At 37.6% G+C, this 26,196-nt stretch overlaps 1 protein-coding gene across 12 annotated transcripts in view; it reads left to right on the forward strand.

The window, feature by feature from the left end:
* Positions 1-26,196, forward strand: part of ARMC3 (armadillo repeat containing 3) — a 61,694-nt gene that overhangs the window by 25,434 nt on the left and 10,064 nt on the right. For all 12 annotated transcript variants that reach the window (XM_021279286.4, XM_038175302.2, XM_072033697.1 and 9 more), the window contains 7 exons: positions 436-619; positions 6,437-6,589; positions 6,715-6,820; positions 20,186-20,435; positions 21,466-21,602; positions 24,964-25,132; positions 25,998-26,098. In XM_021279286.4, coding sequence (XP_021134961.4) covers positions 436-619; positions 6,437-6,589; positions 6,715-6,820; positions 20,186-20,435; positions 21,466-21,602; positions 24,964-25,132; positions 25,998-26,098 — 1,100 coding nt within the window. The remainder of the gene's footprint in view (positions 1-435; positions 620-6,436; positions 6,590-6,714; positions 6,821-20,185; positions 20,436-21,465; positions 21,603-24,963; positions 25,133-25,997; positions 26,099-26,196) is intronic.

Consider the following 26,196-nt stretch of genomic DNA (forward strand, 5'->3'; position numbering starts at 1 on the left):
CATGGCTTTAAATATAATTTCCTACCTTGGAATTTTCATTGTTTATGTTATTATGAGACTCACTTTTGTGCATCTTGACTTCAGATGTCACCTAGGGAAATATAATAGAGAAATAGAGAAATTTGTGACATTTTTGAAATTCCAAAATGACAGGTCCTTTCTGAATACCTGCCTAACATATTTAGATATAAATGAGACACTTTCTTTTTTTTTTTTTTTTCTTTTTCTTTTTGTTAACTGTTTTTAGTAAGTTGTGTTCAATCCTAAGACACATCAAGGAAAGTATGTGACTAATATAAATATGCAAATATGTATTTTGTAATATAAACAAAATGTCCTAAAGAAAGTTACGACAATTATCCTACAAAGTTAAAAGCCTGAGATATTTTAATCCTGATTTGAAGGTTATTTTTTATGGGATTTTTTCCTTTTTAGGAATTTAACGATCTACATGTGGAAGCTCTTGCTGTGTTGGGAAATTGTCTTGAAGATGTGCATGCTATGCAATTGATTCAGCAGACAGGAGGCCTTAAAAAGCTGCTTTCATTTGTAGGAGACTCTACTGTTCCTGATATTCAGAAGAATGCAGCAAAGGCAATTGCCAAAGCAGCTTATGATTGTATGTGACTTTTTAAAAATCTGTGTATGTGAATTTGTTTGTGAAGTAAATTTTCATCCAGAATGAGGCTGTCTTATCTGGTTGAGGATAGTACTTGTGCTGAGGAAAACATTGCCAAGAAAGAATTGCAATGATGAATCTTGGCAATCAGAGCACAATTGGGTAATACATATATATGAATATTTTAAGATTTTGCCTTAACTTATTTTTAAATATAATGGATTCTTGCAAAATGCTGACTTCCTAAAGAAAAATGGACCTCTGAAAATACAACCTTTTTATTTTGTTTATTGATGCCAGATAACCGCCAAGTCACCACCATCTTAAACTGTCACCTCTGCTGGCACAATTTCTCATCAATATCAGTTAAGACTTAATCACAAGCTTAGCTCCTTTTGCATACAACTGCTCATCTAAATGTCAGGCAATTTCAAATACAAATTCCTTTAACAGGGACATGAAAAAAGCCTTTCAAATGGCTTGCAGATTAATATTCCCAGTGGAGTTAAATAGTTTCATTGTCATCTTTTTATAATTATTCGTCCTATGGTTCTTTTTATAGACTTTTCTATAATTCACCAAGGAATTCTGAATTAGGCAGAACATACTCATCACTTTTGCCCACGAGGATGATCTTTAAATAAATCTACATTTGAAATTCCTTCCATACATTGGTTTCTGAGTTGCAACATATGCCTAGGACTGCTATATAACAAAATGCAATGTAAGAAATAATATACTTCTGTCTATAGAAGATTTTGGTTCTGTCGAGGGATTTTGATGACAGTAACTATGACAGCAGAGCTTAAATATTTTGTTCATATTTCTGTCATCTCATGGTTGAGTCATGTCTTTAATTTAGGTTTATTTTACAAATATGCTGTCTAATTCAATGCATGGCTAAAACAATCTCTCCTTTCTACAGTATTTCAGACCTCCTTTCTTCTTTCCCCATTTTATCTTTCCACTTCTTTTCTCACCTTCCTTAGTTTGACTTTCTATTTGTAATTATTTTGTTTGTAAATGATATATTAAAATAATAGAGTCTACCTTTCCTAGTATTCTGTGTTTCTGTATGCTTTTATCATTCTTTGTTGGAAGCTTTGCAAATCACAGAAAATTATTTTCATTTATGTTTAGGTATCAGAGATAGGAAGGAACCGTCTTATGCCAGTGTTTTCTTTGTGTATTTTTCCTGCATTGTTATTTTATTATGCTACTTAGGACTGTCAGTATCATTTTTATAGTCCTGTGACAGGCTTGTAAGTAGTATGCTAAGTAGATTTATATTTGCTCCTATGACTTTCTATTGCATCTTCATCCTTTTTCATATTTATTTTCAAATAAGCGTAGCCTTCTTTCCCTCTTTCACTCCTTTTTTCAGTTTTTGTGGCCTAATATTTTAGCAGCTGTTAGTAGAAGCATGTCTGAACACAACATTTGTAAAGCGCGGTGGCAAGAAGTACACGTAATATATTGCAGTACAGCGTATGATCTTATATCATGGAATATTACCGTCAGTGAAGATGCATCTTCTTGTCATGTATCTTTACAAATGGAGTCAATGTGGTTTCATTATAAAGGTTTGCTCTCTTCTTCAGCCTATGACAGTTGGTATGGATGGAGCAAGATGGGAAAATAGATCAGAAGATTTAAAATATTGGCTCCCCAGCTGTAGAATTTTGGTGACAGCCAGTTAGATAAAGGGCAACGTGTTGTAGTGGCGCAGGAGAAACACAGTCCAGGTGCTGCTCAACATGGCCCCCAGAAGCACTGAATTTATTACAGATACCACGAGCTGCTGCTCTAAAGTTGGGCTTCCAGTGGAAAGAGAAGTGGCATTGGGGCCATTTTAAGGAATAGTCCAAAGACAATAAGATAATGGAAATATTTGTCACAACATGCAGTTGTTGTTGTTGTTTTTTGTTGGTTTTGTTTTTTGTTTTGTATTGTTTTGTTTATATCCTTGTTGTAAATACACCAAGCAGCCTCTTGTGGTGGTTTTACCCAGCTGGGCAGCTGAACTCCACCACAACTGCTCTCTCACTCCCCCTCCTCAAAAGAAGAGGGGGAGAAGAAAGTACACTGGGAAGAAAAGAAAAGGCTCATGGGTTGAGATAAGGATAATTTAATTAAAGGGAAAAGGAAGAGGGGAAAAAAAATAAAAAAACAAGCAAAGGCCATGTGGAAGCACAGAGAGAGGGGAAAAAACATTCTTTACTTGCTATCATCAAGCAATGTTTAGCCATGTGCTGGGAAGCAGGGCTTCAGTACGCAGAGCGGCTGTTTGGGAGGACAGACACCTTTATAGCAAAGCCCCCACCTCTCCTTCCCCTTTCCCACCTTTCATTGCTGAGGGACACCGTATATCCCTTTGATCGGTTTAGGTCAGCTGCCCTGGTGATGTCCCCTCTCCACCTCTTGCCCACCCCCAGCCTACTGTTTTTTGGAGGTTTGGAGGGAGTCCTCTATAACACAACACAGCTTGAAGTTCTTATATGGCTTTTCATTAAATTTGCAATAGCCATAAGGTTGCCCACATTCTTCAGATTTGATAATCATGGTTGTATTTTACGAACATTTCCTGCATGCATATTCCTGCATGCAAAAAAGTATTGTATTTCCTTAAATGAAGTATTTTACTTCTGCTATGACAGAACATGAATGTCTTTTTTAATCCTGTCAGGCAGGTATACGGCAGTGTCTGTTTTTGAAATTTTTTCTGTTTTTTTTTTTTTTTTTTTTTCCATGGTGTTATCATGGCAAACAGTTTTGTTTTATGCCCCTCTGAGCCCTTTAGAAAGGATTCCTTTAACTTTTTGTTGTTGTTTTATGTTATAAGACAAGCTTAACCCTTAAGAGCTATTCTCAGTTTCAGAATAACTTATGTGGCACAAACAATATGTTCAATTTTAAATAGCATCTTCAGGGTGCTACTCTGTTCGAGTGAGTTAAAATTGATCAAATTTCTGTAATCATTATCCTTTTGACACTGGAAATCTGTTTTGTTCTGTAACATAATTTTGAATTTAATATATCAATCTATCAGTAGTTCTATTAGTGTTGAATTTTATTGTGATTCCTTCCTTGCACAGCAAATAATGCAATCACCTCAGAATGCAAAATATAATTTAAAGCTGTCAATTTTTGAATACCTGTGAGTGGATTATCCTGACTTGTTTCAGGAGGGCCTGACTTTCCTCTGCCAACACTAGATGCACCACAACAGCAAAATGCTAGGGAATGTGTAAGGAGAAAGTGATGATCATGCTCACTCAAGTTTGGCTTCACTCTGCCAAAATTCTGGTTTCAAGCTCTCTGAGTTCTTTGCATGCATCTAAATGCAAATCTTTTCAAAAGAGAGCATACTAAATATGCTCTGTAACTTGATTAACATCTGTTTTTTTACAATACAAGTTTTTATATACTTGGGTTATCTCAAGATCAGTGGAAGTTTATGATACTATTTAATGACAACATTTTTTCATTTGAAATTGATATAAATAATTCCATAAACTGACATCCATGAGCTGAATGGATGATCAGCTGAACTCTTTGATCACAATTTTAGGGTAAGAAGGCGAAACAGGAAAACACACTGAAAAACAAAGGTTAGCTTGTGATGGGACCAATTTATGAAACACTGGACAGAAGTGTTAGTACTACACAGAAGTGTTAGTGTTAGAAGTGTTAGTGGTTGGGTATCTTATCCACCCTGAGTATTTTACTTAGTGTTAAATTAATGTATTCAAATGACTTAGGGGTCAAGAAATTAGGCACTGTAGATATGGTGTTGGCACTGAACATGAGAATTGCTTTAACAGAAAGGATGCTTTTCAACTCTTCATTCTTTCATTTCTAGTATAAAAACCAAAGGGAAAAGCTTGTACAAGCAGAGAGAGGATCAACAGAAAATATTCCTCCCTTAAATAGAATTGGTACCTGGATCTTAAAATGTTAATAATTTTCTGTTTATCTAGCTGGCTAAATATAGGTGCATATTGCTTACAGGAGATTCAAAATCTGTTTTTCCTCATTATTGAAAAATTCTTCATTCTGTTTAAAATACTTTAAATCACTATTTTTACTCATTCAAAAATTATTCATATTATTATAATGATGATTATTCTGACTTCATACAGGCATAAAATATCTTTAAAATTATCTTTAAAATGACTGTGTAAACAATGTTTATCTATCATCATAACTGTCTTTAAAAACAAGAACAATTTTAAGGAAAACCTCTATAGTACTAAGTAACTTGGTGTATAAGAACCAAATTACTGAGGCATGAAGAACCTCTAGAGATCATTATTAGGGATTATGGACTACTTTGGCAAGCAACAGGCCAGGGGCATACTTGATTACTTGTCAAAACGGTCTGTAATCCCAATTAAGGCCTTCTCTTGAGAGCTGGCTGATACACATCAAGGTTGTGGCCAAGGTTCTGCTGATGCTTAAAATCCTCCCTGTTTTATCTGCTGCGTGTTTTATGTTCAGATTTCAATCGCATATCTCAGATGATTCTAAAAGCAGTTAAAATTGAGCTAGTGAGGACAAAACAGCTAGCTTCTCATGTACGTGCAGTAAGCCTTTTGTGTTTTTTTTGGTCATACCTAGGTTTTCAATGAAATTGTCTTTTATTTGGCTTTGGGGGCTTACATTTCTTTACTTCTATTCTCCGTAAGTTCAGTTTTATTTAAAAGGATACTTCCACTGCTTTTCTTTTCTTTCTTTCTCTCTCTTTTTTTTTTTTTTTTAATTGATTAGACAACTAACCGCATAAGGCATTGATCCATGAAAGCGTTAGCAAGTATTAGTAAAATTTCCAAATATGACAAAGTCTTACAGACTTCTAGGTTCCTGAATTTCTTTGATACATTTGAAAGTTTTACCATGTAGATATAAATTCAAACATGTAATTAATCCACTTCAAATTATGCATATAGTTAAATTCTTTTTGCTTGACTCTTAACGGTACAGTTTATATGCTGTGCAGTGTCTTTCTGGCTAAGAAAGTTTGACTTAGAGCAGTTTCTAACAAATACGTGCATACTGGGAGAGGAGAGAGTTTGGACGTGTCCTCCAGACTTCTGATCTAATCCATTTGGGGCTAAGTGAGGTTGTTAACATACTCGTCAGACTCCTGTAGGTACTTTGCAGAGACTCTCTGTTGTTACTTATGTAGAGGAACATCTGTGGCTTTTCTTAGCTGCTGCATATAGTTGGTCATCAGTGAACCCTGCGTGACCAGGCAAAAATATGAAATTGAAATTCTCTGCACTGTGTGCTCTAATGAAGGACTGCAAGCTATACAGAATTTAAAATTCAATTTTAACTCCCCCTGCCTTTTTTTGGCTCTGAGAGCATGCTAACTGGTGTTCCACTAAATTCAGTTATACATTTACTAGTATGTTCTTCATTTTATGAATTTGAACTTTGTTAGCATAAACTGGAGTAAATATGGTCCTGAGTAAGTACGATCTACCGAATGGAAAAATCTCTTTTCATCATGTCTGTTGACATTATGTGAATTTAAGTTTTAAAGTGCATTCTGTTGGGCTGTGTGTGTTTAAAGCTGTATTTAATAGGCATCTTTTGGGCTTGATTCAGAGTTCACTGAAGTCTAATGGGCTTCGGATCAGGTCCTTTGTGCACATTTCTTAATTGCTGGTGCCTCCTAGCAAAATGTTTTAATTTCCATGGTATCAAAAGCAAGCGTTACATTAGAAACAAGTATATGAAATCAAATTCATGTCCTTTCACTGATTTGGAAAACAAATGCAGATTAATGCTATTGTTCTTTTTTGTTTAAAGCTGAAAATAGAAAAATCTTAAATGAGGAAGAGGTTGAGACCTGCCTCATAAACCTTTTGGAAATTGATAATGATGGAGTTAAAGTTGCTGCTTCCCAAGCAATTTCTGCCATGTGTGAGAATTTATCTAGCAAACGTGTGTTTGGACTCCAGGGTAAGTAAGGTGGGAAGGAACAAACTGGCAGTCTGTGCATTTTCCTTCTGTAAGGAACATGTTACGATTTTGCAGATTGTCGTGGTTTATTTGAAGGTTCATGTATACAACTGTTTGTTTTAAAGGGATTCCCCAGCTGGTAGAGTTGCTAAGCAGTAACAACGAAGAGGTGAAAGAAGCTGCAGTCATAGCATTAGCTAATCTGACTACAGCCAGTCCTAGCAATTCAAGGTGAGTCTGCAATAATTAATTATTTAAAACACTAATCTGAACACAAGTTATAATGTTTTGATTTTTAATGAATGTCTCATCTTGTCCTTATCATAAAAAATCTGTTTGAGTGTGTCTGTAAAGCTCTTTTTGGTGTTTATGAGTTGGCTGGATTAGGTTGGTTCTCATCAGTGTTACAAGACTTACATTATTTCCACTAACATTTGCTCTATCAGGGAAAGGTATGAAGCAGATGTAATGAAAGCAGAGACACAAATCATGTTTTGAAGAGAACATATGAGGAAAATATGCCTCATAATCTAAGACATTCAATGTGGGATTACTATTACTTATTTTTTAAATTCAAAATCAGTAAGGCATCCTTTAAAATTTGATGGTTCCTGCAGCTTTTTTTTTTTTTGACCGATTTGAGACATTATACACTCAGTTACTCTAAATATCAGCACCAACCTTCTTTTTCTTTTTGTTTCCCAAGTAATAGAGAATACTCACAGTGCACTCTCTAAAAGAAAATAAATGTAACTTCAGTATCCAGAATAATTAGCAAAGGTTGGTTAGCTGACTGTAAGCTCCAAAATAATTGTACCAACTAAATTCTACTGTCAGTTGGAGAGTTCTGCTATCCCAACTCTATTAAAAGTTCTGTTCAAGGAAAAGAAACAGAGCAGTCTGACGTATATGAGCAATCACATGTAACTAACAAACCATAAAATAAAATTCCTTAAAAGTTTCCTGGAATATACTCAAGGAAGTTGTAATCCATTCACAAGCATTCTTTGAAGTGAAAAAGTAAAATAACTCACCAAATAAATTATTTGTTTCAATTTATTGATCCAGCTCTAATAGTCACCAGTATTCACTTAATGTTACCAGATGGAGCCATAATTTGACACAAGAGAATAATACTCTGTTCTCAGATTCGCATAGGAGATTTTTTTTTGTCTGATTTTCTGCTCTCCTCATGTGCATGACTCTCCATTTGGTGTCAGTGGGAGTCATGCACACATAAAAAGAGCACAGTACTGGAGTCCAGGGGTCAGACTCTCAGCCCCGCTACAGCTGGTTTTCGTAGCACAGCCCTTTGAGGTTTCGCATTGTGAAAAGGGAGTCTCTGGAGAGTTTTGAGTTGGTATAGCAGCTTATGCCAACTCATTCAGTTTCTTTTGCCAAGGAGATAGTCAGGACATTGTTTAGCTCAACTGCTAGAACAATTCTCTGAGACCTCAGGCAGGGAAATAGCTGTCTCTGTTCCTCCGAATTATAATGGAGGCCGTATTTGTTTCTTGCTAGACAGAGTCAGAAAATTGTAAAGGTGGCTTGCATATACTTCTCTGTCTTTGCAATCCAGCTCCAACTACAATATGCAAGCACAAGATAATCTAATCACAGGTCTTCTGCGAAAATCAGGAAGCAATAATTTACATTAAATATGTATATTGGATGAATGCCATGTGACTATATAATTACTTCAAAGCTTCATTTCTAAATCAAAACCATTAATAAGTCATAGATGGCTCCAAGTGTGACTAGGATCTACAAATGAATATATAGAATTGGACCCTTGGCTGATACAAACTGGTGTAGTTCCAGCCCACTGACTGACTATCTGGCCCATATGTATTCTACATTTGTGTAATTAAGAAAAAAAAATTAGTGTGGAAAAAATGAATCCCAGATTGAGTTACCATAATCATATTTCATTCTGGAGTATTTTGTGTGTATGCCTTGTAAACCACTGAAAATAAGTGTATATATAATGAAGATGCTGATACACTTTTATAATGATGTGACCTTGCTGTGTAATTATGTTGACAATATTCTGGTCCCAAATGGGACTAATGAGACTAGTGCCCTTTTATTGGCTATGTATTAGATTCTTGTTAAAAACCCTCCAAGAATATTAAATCATAAAGCTAATAGTATGAGGAAGGCCTTATATGGCAAGAACAAGAAAATGGCTATAGTAGAGGGGAAGACTATTTACTGTAAATATGTTTTCACTATTTACCAGCCAGAATATAAAATTCAGTCTTGTTGAACTCATATGTGTGTTCTGCCACATTTCATTTAGTGCCCATTTTTGCATGTGTTAATATTAATTGAAGGATGAGTAGCTTGCCCTTTCTTTGTGCACAGTATATATTACAGAATGTAAACGGGACAAAACTGTGATTTTTGCCAGAGATTTGTTGTTCTTAGGAATATTTGATCAAGTAACATTGCTTGCTTCTCATATAATATGGAAGAAAATACAAGTTAAAAGAAACGTGTAATTAAGGCTCCCACTCCAGCCAGCTCATTAGGATAAAGTCTTCCATTGATTAATAACACAAGAGCAGCACAGGCAATGGGCAATACTGCCCCCCACTAATGTATATTAACCTTGACCTCTAGGTGCTTCCCCACAGCAATGAAAGGCTAGTTCTGTACCCTTGCCCAATCAATCCTTTGTTTCTCAACTGAGACAGCTAATAAAGGTGTCAAATATGGTGGAGGTTTTGTAATTAGAACACCTGTTCACAATGTACGGGACAGAGACCAGCTTGTCATTTCACACCAGTCCCCAAGCAACTGTTATTTGGCAAAAGTAAATAAATTAATCAATGACTCCAGCCCTCGCAGTATTTTAAGCAAAGGTCTAGAGCAGAAGAGAACATGAATCCAATACCAACAATTTGAGTTTTCAGGCGTACTGGAAAAAATAGATTTTCAATATGATATCCACCAGGATACATAAAAATTACTGCAAATAACTTTAAAAATATTCCATCATTTAAGCTTTTGTTGCATAACTGATGTGGTCATGCTTCAGTAACACATAGAAAAAAAATACAGGAGTAAAATGCCCTCTGATGATGCTTTTATCCAAATTTTATCATAAAGTATGAGAGAATTGAAGCAGTTCTGTATACTGATAATAAACTGTTAACCTGAAAATAGTTGGGTAAATAAAAATAAAATTGTGAAGTATGCTGCAGTTTAGAATCCCATGTACTTACTCTAACATATGGCAAAGAAATGGTTTGGGGATGTTACTATGCGCATAGCTCCGAGGCCATCCTTCAGATATGTGCCAGAATTTGTTTCTGTTTGCCTGCTTCTGGGAAGAAAAGAATTGTATTCAACTAGGTATTTGCATCCACTTTACATTTTTTAAATCCAGAACACTAACTTGCATTGTTGAAAACTGTATACAGTTATTTGGATGGCTGAATGCCATTTTATAGTCTATGAAATCTGTCCATTTTTGATGTGTCCAGGCATCAGGAAATGTAGGCACAGTCACTCCAGTAATGTGCATTATGCGCAAATTGAAGAATTAAACACAAATAAAGAAACAGCAGTGCCATCTATTGGACAGAAAAACAAGTTGTTCTGTGTTACACAACTAGCTACAGAACAAACGTTTTACTTTTTCCTCTGCCGTTATTTTCTTGTTTAAAGTATAACCAATTACTTTTTCTCATCGTGTATTTGGGGTAATCTAACTGTGTTAAATATAAGCATGATATTGGTTAGAAGTAACACGTAGAAATAAGATCTCAAATATACTAGTTAGGCATTAGTTAATTTGGCCAACCATTTTCTTCAGTATTGTCTTAGCACAAATGCCATTTCTAGTAGCTGGCCTCATAAATCTGCCAGTGGCTGAATTGTGGGCATCTACTGGAGTTACCACTAAAGAAAAACATGAAAATTTTCAGCTTTCTAATGAACATGAAAATTAATTATCAGCCTCAATAATATTGGTCTTTAATTGTTTATTTTAAATGCAAAATCGATAGCACTCAGTTGGTTTGGTCTGGGGGAAGAAGGAAAGGGATGAATATTGTTCATCTGTACTCAGTACTGCAGGAAATTGTGGTACCCGACAGCCTGACGATCTGGCAGAATATTTCTCCTGGGGTTTATAATTAGTGTCATGTTACATATTTCTAAGAATCCTATCCGGACTCAAGATAATAAAATATCATCCCAAAAACTGCAAAGTCAGCAAGCTTGATGTTACTTCATTTTCTAATTCTTGAATTCTTCAGAGGAATCTCTGGACCTGTTTACAGCAGGAAAATTATGTCTGTATAGGCATTTACAGGCATTATTACAGCATCTGAATGTGTGCTTTGTGAGATGTACGAAGATTTCCATGATCTGGGAGTAGGCTTGGAACAGGAACATAGGTTGGGATCTCATTGCTTAGGGGCAATGCCCAGTGAGGAGAAAATTAGTTTCTCCCTTGACTTCAGTGGGTTTTGCATCTATTCCAAACTGAAATTCATATCCTGATCTAACGACCCAAAATACATCCTTAGTCTCTTATGAGTGGATAGGGCTCACCTGTAGGGCTCACCCTCTTAAAGGGAGATTATCATTATCCACAAGAAATTTTTATTATTTTTGAGAAGGGTCTGGCTGTCAAGGACTCAATTTAAAGACTGTCCAGTTTCCTTACATTTCAGCTGTTGTTTATATCATTAAAAAGTAATGATTATTACCATTAAGTAGTAATATCATTAGGTAGTAATCTTGCCTATTAGAAAATGGAAAACTTAATTATCAATTTTCTTTTTCAAGACTGTCAATGGGTACTAATTCACGTAAATGGATGAAAATTGAAGAGTCAGTATTTCATGAATGTGTTAATTTATGAGAATATAAAAAAATGTCTAGCATGTGAGTGTTAAATTTAAAAACAGAAATAGGCAATAATCCATAATAGAGGTTTTGTCTTTTTTATGGTTCAACACAAGTTTGTGTTGCTGAAGGAGGAAATCAACAATGGAATTCCTCTAACTGTATTGAATAAAGGTAATATGTTTTAATACTGACCCCTAGTGACAGAATTACATTTTTGAGCTATTATTCCGCAATGAAAAGGGATTTTGTTGGGTTTTGTGGTTTGAACTGTTATTTTTACATTAGCACCCGTTCTGCAGAGCCCTATACAAGTACATCCAGTTAACTGATGCCATGAATAGATTCCTGGTTTGACTTTCTCTCACCGTATATCTGTAGTGTGATAGGTACTTTCTAAACAGAAAAGACAGCATGGCCATTACCCAAGATCTCACAAGCTTCTCCTTACAAGTAACGTATTGACTTGATTGAAAACTGCAAGTGTTTTATGGTAGATTTCTCCCTTAGCATAAAAGCTGAATCAATGCCTGATGCAGCGATGTCATGCAGAAACGCATCGGATGACTGATGCACAACTTGTGGATAGTACCCTAAATCATCCCCCGCTGACAGGTGTTTCACTCAGCCAGCTGCTGTTCTCTCCTAGATTTGTGAAGGTGTGGGTATATGGTAACGTTTCTCTGAAGACTGCATTTTGTTCCTGGTACAGCTCATTTTTCACAAAATAATAATGATGATGATGATGATGATAATACATTTATGTATTTTCCTGGTTGATTTATTTTTAACTGTGTTGCTTTCAGGGGTTATATTGAAAACAGAGACTAATGCTCCACATTGGTCTAACACAAATCTCTAACACGAATCTCATGTCACAGCATCCTGAGGCTTATGAGGTATCGGTTTCAGATAGAAAATAGAATGCTTCCAAATTGCAGACACTAAATAGAAGTTTTGCCTTGTGGAATAGAACAAAATCTTTGGGGCTGTTTATACTCTCCTACCCTCAAAGCCTTGCAATATGATCCATTTTGTTGTAGCTTAGTTTGGAGTTTCCTTCAGAGCATCTGTGTTTTCACCTGTAACTTCACAAGGTAGATTTCTGTGGGATCACAGTGGGATTTTCTGGATCCCTCCTGGATGAAGACTCCTAAGCCTAGGGAAAACAAAACAAAACAAAACAAAACAAAACAAAAAAAACAACCTACATTTTATGATGTGGTGCAAATAGGCTGATTTCTCTTGAGTGTGTATCCCTACGATGACATTCGGTGGTACACACTGAGATGAATTATACTTTTTATGAATTAAAGGTGCCAAGGGTTATCTTACATTTGAGTACATTTCTGGCAAGTCTGTCGATGGTTTTGCATGCACATTTTCTTTGTAGCTGTTTATATATTACAAATCTAATTAAATACGAATTATTAAAGTATATGCTTGAACTTACTTTAATCTAGTATGAAATCATACAGAAGGAAGTAGCAGTTCTGATCATGCAAACTTCCGTGTTGCTGTGAATTTAGCCTGTGCACTGACTGGGGCATGTTATCTAATTAGAGGGTATCATACACACAAGGGAATTAAATTAAGCTTTCCAAGTGGCTTTAAACCTTTAGACGTGCAGCATGGAAAGTTATCTTAATGTAGTAGTGTATGTGTAGTTTCTTAGAGATGAGATAAGAAAATGGTGTAATAGTTTATCCACTTTGGATCATCCTAAATGCTTGAACCTTTAGCAGGGCAAAACAGATTGCTGCCACTTGAGATAAGTTAGCAGTTGTCCAAAAAAGACTTATCCAGAAATGAAAGATGGGCTCAAGTTTCACAGCCCGAGTGCTATTTGTGGAGGCTGACTTGGCACAGCTTTGTTGTCCTCCTCATCTGCTGCTTCCGAAGATGGAGAGGAGCCACTGGTGGCTCGGTCCCTGTGTTCAGATGAGTTGTGTGGACCCTGCTCGGGCTCTTTCTTTCCTTTCATTACACCTCCATAAAGCTGCTCCGACAGCTCCTGAATGTTCTCTGTTATTTTGCTTTTTTGACAATGTGGATTACAGACTCTCAACATTTGTGCTGAGTTATTGATTTTTTGCATGCACTGCCTTTTGAATCAGAAAAAAGAAAAAGAGGGGGGATAGTATCTTTTTCATGAGCTTATCCTGGCTGAAGCTACATGGGATTTTTAAGGGACAAAAAGGCTTGCTTTTTCTGAATTTCAAGCCCTTCTTCTAACAGCAGAAGTGTCAGGACTTCTTTATAAAGACTGCAAAAAATATTATAATTGAAAGGCTCAGATACCATGAACAGAATCATTACCAGTTCATTACCAATGTCTCTGTAATATTTCAAATCCAAATTAGCTATACTGGAGTTTTGGAAGTGAGATCTTTGTAACTCTGTCAGCTGAATTCAATGTCAGATTTTAGAAAATATCGGTGTCTCGCTCAGTGAGAGTCAGATATCACGGCCTCTGCTAGCCCAGACAGTTTAAGGTTTGATTGCTTCCAGACCGTGAGGTTTATTGAGTTTTAGGTTTGTTGATATTTTAACAAGGTACTTGCCATTAAAAAATAGGAATGGAGGGCTCTGTTCCCAAAATGAAAAATGAATTTTGTTTGCTGATATAATCAATATTTTTATTGTAGTACAAAGGGTCCCCAAATTGTAGATAAGATTCCCATGTGCTAGATTCTCTTACTTGGAATAAACATACTGACATTAGTTTCCCTTGAATAGTGAAGAAAGCAGAAGTAATGATAGTCATTAAATAAAATAAGAGTGACTATATAAAACAGTCATTGCTTATGAAAATATCTAAATTGCAAAGTGAGATTTTTGGTAAATGCAGAAGACATTTACTGTATGTGATTATTCAAATGGCATAAGAAGGTAAATAAAGAATTAACAAACCAATACATTTAAGGAAGAAAAAGGAATGTATTTCTTGAGGTTTTTTCAACTTCTGGTTGTGATGTTCTTTTTCAGCCTCTGAAGTTGCTTTACAGTCAGAAATTATGTAATAGAGCTGGATCAAAAACGTCTTGTGTGAAAAAGAAGTCATGCGATTTAACACAGAGTTGATTTAAAAAAATGTGTGTGTAATTAGATGCATAATTCTTATGCATAATTTACATGCAATTATGTATGAAAATGAGATATGCACATGCATAAATGGCTAGCTAAGCACCTCACACACAATCACAGTAATTTTGCACAGAAATTAAACATGCAGTTGCAAATGTATTCAGAAAATGAAGTCCATAAGGAGTCCAATGGCTTTTGTGAGGAGGAAAATTTTAATTCTTTTCTGAGCAAAAATTCTGTTAAATCTTTCTTTAGTCAAGAAAGGGAGAAAGGAATAGAACAGAATCAAAAATAAAATTTAGTACAAGCCAATTTATGTTCAGTAGTGGTAGAAGGAGCAGACATGAATATACTTTATGGTTTTTATGACTTGTCAATCTCACAAGTGTTAATTAAGCACAACCCAGAGCAAACAGTGATGTGAAGCTGCACCACAGCTCTTCCCCTCTGTCTCTGCTCCACGTGAGGTTGCCTACTTTGGGGTTTGGAGGGGCGGTCTCGGTGGTTTCAGAGGTTCTTTGAACATTATTCTCTCTCTGTTATGCTGAACCTTCTCTTCAGGAAGAAATGCTGGCTGGACCCATCCCTATGCACTGAGGAAGTCAATAATCCGTTGCCTTTCTTGCCATGGCTGGGAGGCTTAATCGGGGAGCAGAGCTATTAGATTTGATGTGATGCTAACAAAGAGATAGTTCTTGCCCCAGAGAGCTTGCTGTCCTAAAAAAAATCTGTAGTTTTATTCTGATTTTTACTGGTTGTTTACACAACACTCTACCAGTCCCTGAGCTTTCCTATTGCACCGCAGACAATTAAAACAATGAAATACTCAGTTAAATGAAATTAATATGCATTTACAGCTTAACTGTTTAAAAACAGTTTGTGTTGTGAAACTTTTGTTAACAATATTATTGTCTACTTTGAAATGAATTTTGCAATAAAAACAGTGAACAAAACATTTCTTTTTCTCAAACTCTCAGCATTTATTCATTGAGTCCTGAGAGATCTTTTAGAGAATTTTCAAGTAAATATCTTAATAACTTATGCTATCATGTATATTTAAAATTAATCATTTAAGATAAATTTTTAGTATCTGAATATATAATGTTTGCCTTTCCAATGCCAAGTGAGAAAAATATTTTAGCTATTCTTGTATGTACTCATTTGAAACAATCCAAATGTAATCAGAATTGTACTGTACACTCTGGTTCAGGTTAATGCCTAGCCCTGTGAGGTTAGGCGCCCTAATGATCATAACCAGGCATTTCTGTATCATAACATTCAAATTATTTTAACTTTAACTTAACCCTAGACCTATCTTGTCTGAGTTTCTTGTGATTCAGATAGTCAGCTTCCACTTCTCAAAGAAACTGATGTTGCAAATGTGACATCCTCTTTTTTTTTTCCCTTGTCACTGTCTTCCTTTCCATCATCTTTTCTCTGATTTGATGTATTTTGGGTCTCTACACCACATGAAGAAAAAAACAACAAAAGCAAACAATAAAATTAGGATGTATATAATTTACTCTTTTTTGCATCAGGAAGAACTCTATTGCTATAGTAGAATACTTTCTATATAATAGTGTCTCTATATTTTTTTTTCAGCTGGACCACCACTCACTTCTTCCTTTGAAGAGGTAGTCCTGTACTGGTAGCACTGATGAAGTGTGCCACCCCAGCAGGCTCTGTCTGAGGCAGAAGGAATGTGTTCTGTGGGCAGGGAGAGGCTACCACCACCTACACTGGGCAAAGCCAGTGCAGGTGGAAGCTTCTTGCTCTGACTTTTCTTTCCTTGTCATTGAAAAACTGCAGAGTGCGTAACTGCCAAGATGGAAGGGAACAACCTCCATACTTTGGTCTTAATGTTGTAGTGTTTCAGCGCCTTAAAAACTTATTTGTATTAATTTGTTCGGTTCCCTCTGGAGGTCAGGCACTGCTGTCTCGTTAGCAGCTGGAGCTCCCTGGCTGTGGGTGGCGGTGACACAGTGTTTCCCTCAGGTGTTCCAGCCTCTCTTTAAATCACATCCCTGAAGGTATTGGTTACTTTCCCTTCTTATTACCTGCTGTTGTCACTTCTAACAGGAGTTCTTGTTGCCGTGTGATCCATTGTGCTACTTGATTAAACTGCAGCCACGAGGCTGCGATTCAGAATGAATCCACGCAGAGGTAGAATGCAGGGCTGAAATAAATATGTATGATCTTCGGAAGCAGTGCTTCTCAATCTTTCTGAAGTTGAGTGGCACTTGAGAAAATTGGCTGTGCTCTGTACCTCGCTGAGGTCAGCTCTGAACGCACAAGGGGCTGGCACCTTGCTCTTTTGTTAAGTACCTGTGTACTCGCGGGCTTTATGCAGATTGCAGTAAATCTGCTTCTAATGTGGTCGGCTGCACGGCCCCGTTCTGGGTGTCATCCTGGAAGCAGTGTGATAGGCACTGTGTGCTGAGTAGGATTTCCTGTGGGAGAATCCACGTGTGCTTGGGTGTAGTGCAGGAATAGTAGGTTGAGCCTTTGGAGGAGTGCTGGATGTGTTACACCTGTGAGACACAAGGATGCAATTCATGAACAGCGCCTCTGTCCCATGCATCCTGGGAGTACTGCAATTTCTGTGCATTCCCTATACAGAAAAAACTGCTTGTTTGCTTGTTTTCTGGATAAGGTATGTGTGTACATACTGTGCAATGCTGTAAGTACGATAGCTTGTGGATGTACCTTACTGTGTGCATGTATGGTGAGTCTCTCCCTCACTTTGCATGGGTGTACGTACATTGTGTCATTGATACACATGCTCCAAATGTGATACTTTCCTGAAAAGCTGTGGTTTGTGTGCTGTATAGCTGATCCTTACATGCAATCGCGTACGGGATTTCTTCCTATAAAGCAGCCTGGGTAGAACTACAGAACTACTGGAGCTGGAAATCTGGATAAAATATTGGGGGAGAAGAAAAGACAGTATCTATTAACAGGAAATCCTAGAAATGCTGTGGCCTTACCCAAGTTTGAAAAAAAAAAAAAGAAAAAAGAAAAAGTACATTTTCAGCTCTTCTTATCTGGTCAAGCAGGGAATGAAGGGGAGGACACCCAGATATGCAGCAATCCAACTATGAGTGCTCTGAGGAACACAGTGCAGGACATCTGAAAACCTGGATTCACTTCTGACCAGATCCTGAAGTGCTTGCATTAAAGTTACAGGTGCTCCAGGAGGATTAGTTAGCCAACACCAAACTGGCCCTATACCTTTACACTGCACCCCAGCTAATAACCCTACACAATGTCAGTCCCTGGATTGCTGCCTTTTGCATGTTTTTCCATACTGGGGACTGCCACTTGCCTGACAGCCTTCCTTATACACGTCTTCGAGCCCTGCCTGCAGCTGCCACCACCTTGGAGCCAAGGTTCAGAGATCAACCCAAGAAACCCTGCTGATCTCTACTGATTCATTCCAGGTCTGCGCAGGAGTATCTGCATCCCCCCTCTCTGCAAGCGTGGTTTGGAGATACTTACCCTAAGATCAGTTCACAGTAAGATCTGCATTATGTTGCCATGTAATGCGATTATATGGCAGGGCTTGCCATGTACTCTGCTTTGTATCTCCTTTGCAGAAGTGAGTGACCACCAGCATCCCTGAGGTGTTTTTGTTTTATCAATGCCTTGACGGTCTTTGAGAGTGTAGCTCTTTCTTGCCTATGCTATACTTTTATGCTTGTGTTTACTTTGTAATTGTAAAATTTACCAAAAGATTAATTAGATTTTTGGTAAGAAGCTGTTCCAGTAAAAGATTTTTCACATCCAGATTTCTCCTCTTAACGTGTTGCCAGGAAGTCAGCAAAGCTTATAAAGACTGCGTGCTCTTCTGTGCTTCAAGAGCTCAGATATGCTTGGATAGAGGTGGGGGAGTTTGTTAAGTTTTTGATATAGGAAAAATGTACTAAAGAGGTGGTATGAAAAAAGCAGTTGCAAGGGAAATTCAAATTGCCATCTGTGCATTTCCTTTGCTAACAATATTGCCAACTTTTGTTTAACAAACAGATGAGCCCAATGTAAAATTACGAAGAGCAGACAGTAAATTCGACATATGCCTCAAATCATTTGATCAAATTTTATATACAAACCCAGAAGGAAGACAATTCAATTTTTATAGCATGCTGGTTTATAGTAACGTTGGAAAGAATACCCCTGAAATGAACGTAAGATGATATAGAGGTAAGATGATGCAGGCAAAGAAATAAGTGCCTGTTCTTGAGCAGAAAGCAAAGCCTTGGCAAGAAGGTTAACAAGAGTCTGAAGTTATGGAATATCTTACAGTGTTTGAAGAAAGTAAACTCTATTTGTACCAGCAGTCTCTTTTGCCTGTGGCAAGGAATCCAAGGAATACATAATGAGGTGGTAACAGGAGCGTGTGCCTGTTCAGCACGGCAGATTCACATTTGTCAGAGCATGGTAGTTTCCCCTCAGCCAGATCCAGGTTCTCTCTTCAGGGTCTGCATCAGTTGTAGTCAAGAATTTACTGTCATTATAAGCCACGTCACCAGCTGCTTTTGAATATATTATTTATCTTGGGTATTAAATATGAGGTTGATTTTCTTTTTTTAAAAAAAGGCACTCTTCAGGTGACTGCCAGAAGCAGAACAGCAGTGCTAAGATGAGGTGCTTATAGGCCAGTTCCCTCTGCTGGGACTGAGCCGTAGCCACACGTGACTATTAGTTCTGCAGCACGTCACATTTAAGCCCTCCAAACGCATCTTCCAGTAGTGCAGCTGCCTGCACCTTCTGCTGCCTCCTTCCTAAAGGTACCGCCTCCTCACTACTGCTGCTTCAGCCTGCCTGTTCTCCTACCTAGCTCTACGAAGGGGTCCTTACAAAAACCCCAGCGCTCTTCCCCATTTTATTTGCTGCTTAAAACGTGGCTGCAACAGCAGCCTTCAGCCACGGGCTGCAGTGGTCATCTGGGGGCAGAGGGAATATTTAAGCTGGGTCTCCTGGTGATGTGGAGCCACAGTCATAGCCAGCCCTGAGCTTGGTGCTGATGTGTCTGCTGTACTCCCGTCTAAATCAGCTTGTACAAAGCCAGCTCGGTAATTTCTACATTGCACTGAACCGCACCACGTAGACCTACTCAGTAAGAGTGGCAGAAGCTTGCTGTGCTGTGTTTATGCCACCCACATATCCTAGCATGGAAATTTAAGGAGACAGCAAAAAGAGCAGCAACGTGATACTCTGTGCACTAAAATCCTCATTAGAAAATGTGCTAGAATTATTATAAGGAAGGCTGATAAGACTCTGAAGAAGCATTTGGCTGGAACTAAAGATAGAGAATTTCAGCATCTTTGAAAAGATGCACAACATTCAAAACCTCAGAAAGAATCCATGGGTGTGTGACTTGGTTTGCCTGCCTAGGTTGTGCCTCTTGAGCTTCACACTGTGGGTCAGATCTAGGGAAGGCATCAGAAGGAGGGCTTTCACAATGCAGTTTTTAGTTTCAATTTCAGATTGTAATTTGGATATAAACATCACTCTTTCAATTTATTGCAGGTAAGCAAAAATTTAAGTTCTTCTTGAAACGTAGGGCTAATTTAGTTGGTACACGTAACACACTAAGAGGAAAAAATGGTCCTAAAATAACCAAGATTTTTTTCTTCTTTATTTTACTAGCACAGTTGCTGAGGCTGAAGGAATTGAGCCACTAGTAAAAACCCTGAATGCTCAGAGGGATGGAGCTGTTGCTAATGCTGCTGCAGTGCTGACAAACATGGCCATGCAAGAACCCTTACGCCTAAGCATTCAGAGCCACGGGGCCATGAGTGCGCTCGCGGAGCCGCTGCGCTCAACCAACAGCCAAGTGCAAAGCAGAGCTGTGCTCCTTGTGGCTGCCTTGGGTTGTGATGCTGATGCCAGAGCTGAGGTAAAAGCCCTCTTCAAGGCCTCGGTTGTTTATAACAGTTTTGAATCCTGAGGTTTGTGTCACACTTACCAAGCTTGCACAAATTCATGCTATACAGATTCCAGTGAAGCTTCAGCTGTAGCTATATCTTAATCTATGTTTACGGGCCTTAAACATGAAGGTTTCTTTCTGCAACTCTTTCAGCTGCAACTGAAGGCTGTATTTTGAAGATGAGAAGTTCTCTTTACTCTCCCTCAGTGTTTTATTGCTGTCTGCTTTTAAGGCCCAAATGGCAATGCCTGACTTTGATTTATGAGATACTGGATGCGAGTGGAGTAAATGTAATACAAACAAAATTCAAAATATAATTAATCCCTTGATCAGTAGCATCCAGCAAGTTGAACTTTTCACTGTTTATCAATGGTCATATTATTTTCTTTTCATAAATAAGGATGGTGCTGTGTGCATTCATAGATCATAAGCTAGAGATTTCTCAAGGGTCAAAGCTGTTAATTAGGACATGAATAAGGGGCATAGATAATCAATCTACCTCTTTCACTGTTCTTAAAATGTTTTTCTCTTCAGAAATCCAAATGAGCAATATTTCCTCCAGCATGTATAGGAAAGATACTGTGGCACACAAGAGAATAGGATGTTAATAAGATTGTCATGCATACAGTACAATACAAATTCAAATATTTTGTGATGTAAATTAGTTGCTAGGAGGCAGCAGAATGCAGAAAAGAGCTGGATAACTCTCCATGGCAGTCTTGGGTTGCATGGTCTTTTCAGTTTCTGCACCGCAACCTAATAACTGAAAAGCAAGCCAGAGCCAGAAGAGATGTGGGTCTTGAACCACTCCGAAGCTCTCTTCAGCTCCAGCCTGCACAAGGTTCACAGGAGCAGAGAATTCCTATAAATGTCTTTCTGCCAGCCCAGCCATGCTTGTCTACAAGGCTTGAGTGCTTTGGATGGAGAATTTGATAGGCTGTTCTTGCTGGGATGGAATAAATGAGTTGTGTCAGCAGCGATGTCTTTGTGTTTTTTGTAGTTAAGAAATGCAGGTGGACTGGGACCACTTGTTGAGCTGCTGCATTCCAAAAACAAAGAAGTCAGAAGAAATGCCTGTTGGGCTGTTATGGTCTGTGCAAGTGATGAACTCACCGCTGTCGAACTGTGCAGGCTGGGGTGAGTAGAAATAGTATCAAGGGGCAGAGGGAAGATTTTAATGAGAGAACTCTGTTAAGTTGGTCTTTATGCAGTTATAGCAGAACGACAAAGATAAGCTATGCTTTTTGGCAAGCAGAAACTACTTTTGTACTACCAATGTTACAGCTGAAATGGCACTGATTTAAAGTAACAGAAATCTTAAGAAAAAATGCAAGTCTGAAGAAAGAACTGTCTAGAGTTATAAAAGTGTTTATTGTTCCTGTGACTGAGTTAGGCTTTATATCAAAGATGTGCTTATATCCATTAAAATTAGGGACTGCGAGTGCCTCATATATATGAAATTGAAATTAAGGTTTCAGGCTAAGTTCAATGCACAGCAAATTGTTTGTCGGGTTAGCTGCTGGCTTGCTGAACTGCCATGTAAAAGAGAATCAGTTCTATTCCTTCTTAGAAACTCCAAGATCCATATATTAATATCTGAATTAGAAAAGCTGTTTTAGCTGTAAGAATTATGTCACAGGTCTGTTATACGGGGTGACTCTTTTATTGTTAGAGTAAAATATATGTAATTGCCCTGCTCCCTCTGCTGGACACTCCTCTGGTTACTGCACAGCTCCTTGCAACCCGTCTGTCAGGGAATTCTGCATTCACCTTAAAAATGTAGGTCCGCCCTCAAAGGGGATGCTATCTGTGTGCTCCCTGGAACTGAGTCAGGTGCACTGAAATTTTTTTGCTCGCTCAGTGCAATTGTAAATATCAATTATAAAGGGGTTTTGTAACATCCTGAGGTAACCTGTTTGGGTGCTGAAGTATCCTTGCAATTAGAAGGGTTTTTCAAATTCTGAATGTCCCTTGTGGTAATTCCATCCAATTGCATCTTGTCCTAATTTCAGTAGGATTGAATAACCACCTTTTTATAGCAGTTTGTTTGCTTTTTTAACTTACTGAATTTTCTCATGTTCCCTGGCCCTTTCTCAATTTCCTTTTCATGACAAAGTAAAAACATTGAAGATTGTTTTGAAATCTGGTATCATTTTGTCACACACCTCTGAATTTCCCTCATTTATTTATGCCATGTTGAAGTGCTGTCTCCCAGCCTGGATGAGGTACTTCAGCTGAGGTCATACCACCATCAAATAAAACTCAGTAATTATTTTCCCTATCTTGCATAGAGCACTGTTCTTATTTAATCCTTTCTTTGTGACAGTATCAGAGTAGGACTCTAATTTATGTGTCCTTCCAGTTTGACAGCATATTATTGATAATAATACATTAAGCATAGTTTTTCAACCAGTCAGGCACTACTTCATGTTATTTTCATGTAGATCATATTTCCCTGACTTGCTCATGAGTATTCAAATAGGAATATTTGAAAAGACTTATTAAAGTCAAAACATAGCTCAAAGTCAAGACATATCTTGCATCTACGTCTTGCACCTATACATTAAGTCAGTTACCCCATCACAGAAAGGATTAGATTGGCTTTACATGATTTGTTCTTGACAAATACATAATGGCTATTTCTTAACACCTTATCTCTTGCTTGCTTGCAAACTGATTATTTAATAATTTGATACGGTGTCCTCTGGAGACTGAAATTTGGCTGAATGATCTCCATCATTTCCTTGGTTTTCCTTTTTAAATCTAGGTAGTGTCTTTGCCTCTTTGCCCTTCTCCACTCTTCTGGCTCCCAGCCTGTCCTCCCTAAATTTTCAAAGATAATTATAAAGAGCTCAGAGCTTGCTTTTGCTGTTTCATAGTGTACTATGGGGAAAGTCTTCTGCGTTACAAACTTTGTCTTCTCCGGCTTACTCTAGACATGCTAAGCCTACTGTTTTTACCTCCTTGTTAATATTGCTGCTAGGCATCTGCTTGCAACCATTATATCAAAACTGAAGCAAAAAAGGCAGCAGACACTTCAGTCTTTTCTGTGCCATCTGTTATGAGTTTTCTTCCCACATTGAGTAATAGGCCTACATTTTCCTCTCTGACTCGTAGCATATGAACCATTTATTTTTGTTTCAGGTCCCTGAATAGTTGTATCTCAATTTGCCTGCGGGTTTTTTGGTTTTGCACCTTACTTTTTCTTCCCTGTTGGAAGCGTCCGGGTTTCCATTTCTGCATGAGTCCTTTTTTGGTTTTCAGATTGTCGCAGAATATTTGGTGCTTCTGTGTTTGTCCCTTTTTGTCTTCTCTTTCCTCCAGATGAGACTAATGTGCAAATGTGCCTCTAATGTCATGTCTTAGACATTGCTGTACTCATTAGACTTTTCTTTACCCTTTTTCCACTTGAAATTTCTTCCCTGCATTAGCTTACTTGCTGATTGCCTGATCTTGTTGAAATTTCTTTTATGACAAATAGCCTGATGGTTGTTCCACAGTTTTCTCCCAGTGCTTTCTTCTAAAACAGACGGTTGTCACTTGCCTTGTCTGCAAAACTTATCTCTGGATTTCTTCTGACATACCTTCAGAAGTCTACCCTGTAAAACATCCACAGCTGAGGCTGCCTGTGTAGTTCAGAGAGAGAAACAGGCAGTATAAATGTGGAGTTCATTTTGTATTAAATTTATTCCTTTGGATGTGAAGAATGTCTGCATGTGCATATATGCACATGCATGTGTTTGAGTAAGTGTGCACTTACATACTCAAACGTATCTCCCTCTTTCTTCCATTGTTTTTTCCTAAATATTTCCAAAACTGCACTATGTTATTTTCTCCTGATTAAGCTTCCTCCTTACTCCTTCTTAGTGAGCTTTTCCTGAGTTTCTCAGGTCAGAAGCTGTCAGTCTGTGGGTTTCAGCACCAAGGAATGAATCCCTGTCCTCCAGCATCCCCCTGTGATTATTTGTTTCTATTTCCATGCTGCAAAAGCACTGCCAGCCTGGTTGTGCTGATATAACTGCTTGTGCTCGTGTGCTAAACTGAGTTCAGCACATCTCTGCCTAATTCCCCTTCCCCAAGCACAGGAACAGCCCTAAACCAGTATTCACTCCTTGCATAATACTGAACTGGAATCTGCCAATGTATTGTACGGTCAGTTCTGAATATTATTCCTTTTACTCTGACATTTCTCTTTTTTTTTCCAGTTCTCTGTGGTACCCAGCATCTTTCTGATAAAACGTTGTGGTATCCTGTCAGCTTTTCTTTATGTAACTGTTTAACTGCCAAAAGGAATTCCTTTTACTTTTGGCACCACAAGGCATTTTTCTCCTCTAGAGAAAGAATTCAGTGTAGCACAGCCAGCTCCTTGCTGGCCCAGAGGACACCAGGCTACCAGCTGGAAATGAATCTGTACCTTAGCCTTTGTAACGCTAACTCTGAACTGTGTAATAGCAATTAATGGTTACTTAATGATGAGCTATTGTATTTTGTTTAACAGTGCTTTAGACATCCTAGAAGAAATTAATCTGTCAACAGGGCGCAAAAATAACTTCAGTGAAGCTGCTTTGGAAAAACTACTTGATAACAATCTTTCCCAAAAGTACAGCCAGATGGGTTATTTATCATCAAGTAATATCATTACTGATGGATTCTATGATTATGGTCAGGTAAGCTACTTTAAATTACTCTACTTAGAAAGAGTAAAATTGTCCTCTCAGTTTAGCAAAAGTAAGAGGTCTGTAGCAAAAGCTAGAGTCTGACTACCTAAAATACCTTGGTGTGTTTTCTTGTCCTGCAGTTTTCCAGCTTTTATACTAATTTCTTTTGATTATCTTTCCTCATGGGTAAAATCTCATCATCTTCATACTATTTTCCAGTTGCAGTCTTCTTCCCAATCCTGTGTAAGCAGTGTTGCTCCTAGTTCCTTTCCAGAGCCTTTCTCAGACCTCAGTTCTTCTGGTCTCTTTCACTGCAGTATACTTAATACTAACCTGACACTGAATGACCCTGTAGACTTCTAGTTTATTTATTTTTACATAAAGAAGGGTTCGTATTTTCACCTTGGTCATGACCCTTTCTTTCACGAAGCACTGTTTATATATAAAGACTGACCCCACTCTGTATCCCCAATTACTGCTCTGTTCAGTTTAAATCAAAGAAATGCTTTTCAAAATGCCCAGATGAATTAGAAATACTATTCTTACTGAAAATCAGTGAAAGGCATGCTTCCAAAGCATTTGGTTGCTTTTGAAAATTTCATCGTAAATTGTAAAATCTTCAGAGGCAGGAACATTTCCTTATCCTAGATTTTACAATGACATAATGACAATAATTACAAGTTATATTACAAGTTAGAAATGGAGTAAATGTGAAAATGGAAGAAACTGATTTCATATATTTTGAACAGGTTTTATAAGTTCTCATGTAAGTCTTCTGTTAAAGATTGACTCTTTATATACCTTTTTAAGATATTTTTTGTCTTCATCTTTAACTGAGCAGAACGCCTTACCTTTTATTTTAATTTTCTTGCAGATAAAACCTGGAATTAAACTTTTATCTTTGGAGGAACTGAGTATGCAAGAACTTACTGACCGTAGGGCCACAATCTTCATTAATGCTAAACCACAAGAAGAGTAAGTCATGTTTGATCTACCAACGTTTATTGCAATAACTCATTTTTCTATCATTTCCACTGCTTCCAATATGAAACTACTATATAGTTGGTATTGTG

Source organism: Anas platyrhynchos, chromosome 2 (genome assembly GCF_047663525.1).
Source record: "Anas platyrhynchos isolate ZD024472 breed Pekin duck chromosome 2, IASCAAS_PekinDuck_T2T, whole genome shotgun sequence".
Classification (NCBI taxonomy): Eukaryota; Metazoa; Chordata; class Aves; order Anseriformes; family Anatidae; genus Anas; species Anas platyrhynchos.